This window comes from Mastomys coucha, unplaced genomic scaffold (genome assembly GCF_008632895.1).
Source record: "Mastomys coucha isolate ucsf_1 unplaced genomic scaffold, UCSF_Mcou_1 pScaffold15, whole genome shotgun sequence".
Taxonomy (NCBI): Eukaryota; Metazoa; Chordata; class Mammalia; order Rodentia; family Muridae; genus Mastomys; species Mastomys coucha.
The window spans coordinates 55,935,732-55,940,468 of NW_022196897.1; the positions used below are offsets into that span (position 1 = coordinate 55,935,732).

Sequence of the window (4,737 nt, forward strand, 5' to 3'; positions counted from 1 at the left end):
ATCTGAATTATGAACTCTAGAAATGGGGAAGCATTTACAGAGAATAATTCTACCAAGCGGAAGGAAAAACAGGCACTTGACCAAAACTTTCATAATTTAGCTTAGCTTTACTGGCGTTTTGCTCTCTTGAACATATGGGTTTGTTTTTTTTTAAAGATTTATTTATTATTTTATGTATGTGAGTCCGCAGTCACTCCCTTCAGGCACACCAGAAGAAGGCTTCAGATCCCATTATCACGTGGGTGCTGGGAATTGAACTCAGGACCTCTGGAAGAGCAGTCTCTTAACAGATGAGCCATCTCTTCAATCCTGGAGGATTTTTTTGTTTTGTCTTGTTTTGTTTTGTTTTGTATTGTTTTGTTTTAATGGGCTCTGAAAATTAAAAACACCTTGGAGATTACATAAATAAAAAGAAAGTATATTTTGTTGATTATTAATTCATTTTTGGTAATACGCATGAGTTAAAACTTAAACCTAGATAAACATGAAATCATTATAATCAGTATTGGTGGACAAAAAGACCTAGCTTTTCTATTTTGTACCAAAATATCAATGGAAAGCATGGCCAGATAGGTCTGAAAAGACACATATCTTCATCCATTATAGAACTATGTGCTTTATGTTATATAAAATTCAACACTTGCTACGGCTATGATTTATATGTGGTGTGCCTCACAAGGGTTGATATGCAGACCCTAGTGTGGTGATGTTAACAAGTGGTATGGTACATTTAAGAGGAAGGGGGGATACTCTTGGTACATGGTAATTTGATTAATGTTGTCATTCCTCTCAGAATTAATTGATCTCATTTTGGTAGACCTGATACTTCTTAAAAGGAGGTAATTATATGGCAGTAACCACAGAAGCTGAGAAACCATTGTTTTATAGCATCCTTTAAGATACATTTTATACATACATGTATATATGGTTTTAATGCAGTCAACCAATATGGTGGGATAATACTCCCTTTAGAAGCCATAAACTATCTAACAGAAACTCCAGAACTAAGTATGGACTATTTACCTATGAGTTGTTGTCCAGGGGTTTCCAAGAGCCCCATCCCAACCCCCCCCCCGACAATATAGTTGCTGTCACTGCTCTTTGTTACAAGAACATGAAGAAAAAACTGCTGCTGAAGGCACCATATTCTTGTTTCAAGACTAGGAGAAACCCAGCTCGTACTCACCTGGAAACCTCCTGTCTAAGGGCTCTCATGCTATTGGAAGATAGTATTCTAGCTACCGAGGGTGACGTTATCTACAGCCCTAGCCAGCTGTTAAGCCTGAGAACCACCACAGTGACAGAATCAGCAAGATTCCTCACCTTGACACATAGTGGGACTTGTGACTGCGGGGGGAAATCAACAGCTATCTAAATTGTACCTGAAGCATGCTCAATTGGAAGGAATTCATACCTGGAATTGTAAACCTAGAAAAAAATTTTCATGGCTTGGGAGCCTATAGGCCTTAGAAGGAGGACCCACTACCACCATATTTCTAAAGTAGCTTAGTTTCCCAACTGCTCTCCAAATACTTGTCTTTATATCCATAGATAAGCGCAGCTCTCACATTTCATCAATCATTTCATCTTTTTGCAGCAGATAGCGACTATTACAAAAGTCCACAACTAGCCAAAATGCAGAAAATAAATGACTGTGAAGTGTCCAGCCCAAAAGGAGACATCTATAACATAACCCCTGCACCTAAGGCTCAGGAACCATCTTCAAAGAGAAGGTGGGGAGATAATAAGAGTCTGAAGACCAAGATGAAGGCTCTGCAATAGTTTATTATGGATAGTACAGGAATGTGGTCTCCAAGTACTCATAGCAACAGAGTTGCCTGGGCAAGACCTGCAAAGACCACATCAGATGACACACTAATCTGAATAGAAGAAAATTACAGAAGGTTTTTCCCCTATCAGCTACTGAGACAGGAAAAGCCAGTAACCCCTTCTTCTTTATCCACAGAAGCAAGACCCTAATCCTAAGGGGTCAGCCTTAAACACATGCAAATAAGGACTAATTGGATTTAGTGGGTGGTGTGTGTGTGTGTGTGTGTGTGTCTGCATGTGTGTGTGTGTGTGTGTGTGTGTGTGTGTCTAGTACAGGAGAAGAGATCATGAAATCCAGAGGAAGTGGTTAGGAGAACATGGATGGAGTTGGAGTAAAATGAGGCACATATACTAATCTATGTAAGTCTCAAATCAAAATAAGAGGGTGCTCATGAAAATGAGACTGTTCCTCTTCACACTGTAGCTTTCTGCTTCACTTTCTTCTTCACTTTCTCCTATGATGCCTTTCTGTCAGGACACCACACACTAGTATACACTGTAGCCCTGGGCTTCTAAAAACAGACTGAATGATGGAACCATCGGATCATGTGCTTGCAGTATCCCAACTGTGCAATAAATAAATAAACCTCTTTTCAGTTATGAAGAGCAGGTTGGCCCCAAGCTTGCAATTATCCTGGCTTGGCATTCTGATTTCAAGGATTGCAGGGGTATACATACCAACAGACCCAGAAAACTTCTGTATACATTGAACATCCTTGAGTCATAGTAATGGAAAATGAACTGTTACAATTACATTGCTATTTTCTTACTCCAATGCCAATGTAACACTTGATTTTCCACGTCAATTTCCTTCCTTTACATTTATAAATCTACTGTCTGTGTATTCTGAGTGTATATGCATGAACACAGGCTACTAAACTTTAGACTCTAAACTGGAATTATCTGACTATCTTTGTTGGCTCTTTTGTATAAAAATGCACACATACACACACACACTGCCCAGCCCAGTACTTACCCATTTTTCACCTGCTTCACTGTACACATTAATTGGAGGTTTTCGGTCTAGCAGTTGAAAAAAGCATGCAGCTGATATTTTAGCTTTGGCATAGCTTGGGCTGTAGGAAAATGTTCTTGCAACAGCCATTGCACTCATTGTAACTGAAAAGATCACGCTGTAACCAGATAAACACCCAGATATTAGGAGGTGGGATATCAGTAATATTAAGACCCAAGAGTTGTAAGTGGTAGGCCCAAATGGCTTGAGCAAGTCTCTTCAGTCATGTCTGGAGTTGTAGGAGATAGAGAGGTTAGTAGTTTTCAACTTGTGCTTTCTGTAAAAGGGTTGAGGTATAGACTGAACCGGATACAGTTCAGACCTCCAAACCTGAATCTACCACCTTAAAAACTATTTTTGTTTTTGTTTGTTCGTTTTCAGGAGGGGAGTGCTTTCAGAAAGAAATTTAAGAGATGAACAGATTGGTTTGACCTTTCTTCCCATTGTAACACTTCATGAGTCATTGAAACGTATGTAAAAGATATCGATGAGCAATAGAAGCACCTATTCTATGCTGAGCATGCTTAGAAGCCATCCTTGAGGCAGGAGAAGGAAAAGGCAATAATAGCCCGTATCCTTCTGTTTGTCCCACCGACTAACTATATCAACATGGACCTAAGGAATGAATGAACAAATGAAAAATTGGTTATGAGAATCAGCCTTGCTGATGCCTGATCCTTGAATGTGCATGGCAGCCCAGAAGGCTGCCATCTTTCACATCTTTGTGGGGTGGGATGATAGACAGAGGATGTGAAGCATGTATGTTACTGCTCATCTTGTAATCAGTGTTTATTTCAAGGTTGGAGTTGGAAATCCACCTTCCCCAGGAGCCTAGCATAAGGTTTAAGAGACTGAAATGTTGGGGGTAGGGTAGGAAATGAAGGGGGATGACTTTCTAGTTCTTAAAGAGGAAACTGGAAGTTTTCTATAGGCTTTTGTTTCTCATGTGCTGGCAAATAATTTGTTACACACTTAAACAAAAAGACAGAAAGAACCCAACAGTTGCTGGTCCCTCATCTTGGGTGTAGCTTTAAATATGCAAGGGTATAGAAAAGGGAGTTTTCTAATTGTAGTGGGTATAGTGGGTATGGTGGTTTGAATATGTTTGGACAAGGGAGTGGCACTATTAGGAGGTATGGCCTTGTTGAAGTATGTGTGGCCTTGGTGGAGAAAGTGTGTTTTTGTGGGAGTGGCTTTAAGACCTTCCTCCTAGCTGCCTGGAAGCCAGTCTTCTAGAGGCCTTCAGATGAAGATGTAGAACTCTCAGCTCCTCCTGCACCATGCCTGCCTGGACGCTGCCATATTTCTGCCTTGATGATACTGGACTAAATTTCTGAACCTGTAAGCCAGCCCTAATTAAATGTTATAAGAGTTGCCTTGGTCATGATGGCTCTTCACACACTGGAAATCTGAACTAAGTCAGTGGGCTAGCAAGAAAGTACTGGAATTAAAATACCAGATGAGAGGATCATGCTTCCATGTCTTCCAAACTTAAGATTGTCTCTGCCTTCACTACCACCAACTACTACCCCGTGTGCACCCTTACTTAGGCCCTCCCCTGTAGAGTAAGCAGACCAGGCCTTAAAGAACAGAAAAATACTCTTCTTGGCCTACCATGTCTCTATTCAGAGAAAATGGCTAGAAATCAGTTGGTTTTGTAAGCAAGGAATAGAGTTAAAATACAGTAGCCCTTGGGTCCATCTTGTTCAAGACCTTGAGAGTCTCAGCTTTAACATGTGTAAATATAATCATAATAGTTTATCCTATGATTCATCTGCTTGTAATCTTTTAAAACTCCTCCAGTCCAAACGTGGATTTCAGTTGTCAAATCTTTAAACCTAGGTTTAGTTTGTGTGAGTTTCCTTTGCCAAAAAGACCCCAATAAGTGGAAT

The 4,737-nt window shown here is 40.2% G+C and overlaps 1 protein-coding gene across 1 annotated transcript in view; it reads right to left on the reverse strand.

The window, feature by feature from the left end:
- Positions 1 to 4,737, reverse strand: part of Abcb11 (ATP binding cassette subfamily B member 11) — a 133,449-nt gene that overhangs the window by 18,136 nt on the left and 110,576 nt on the right. The window contains exons 21-22 of the mRNA XM_031373202.1: positions 3,438 to 3,460; positions 2,807 to 2,963 (exon numbers count right to left, since the gene is read on the reverse strand). Coding sequence (XP_031229062.1) covers positions 2,807 to 2,963; positions 3,438 to 3,460 — 180 coding nt within the window. The remainder of the gene's footprint in view (positions 1 to 2,806; positions 2,964 to 3,437; positions 3,461 to 4,737) is intronic.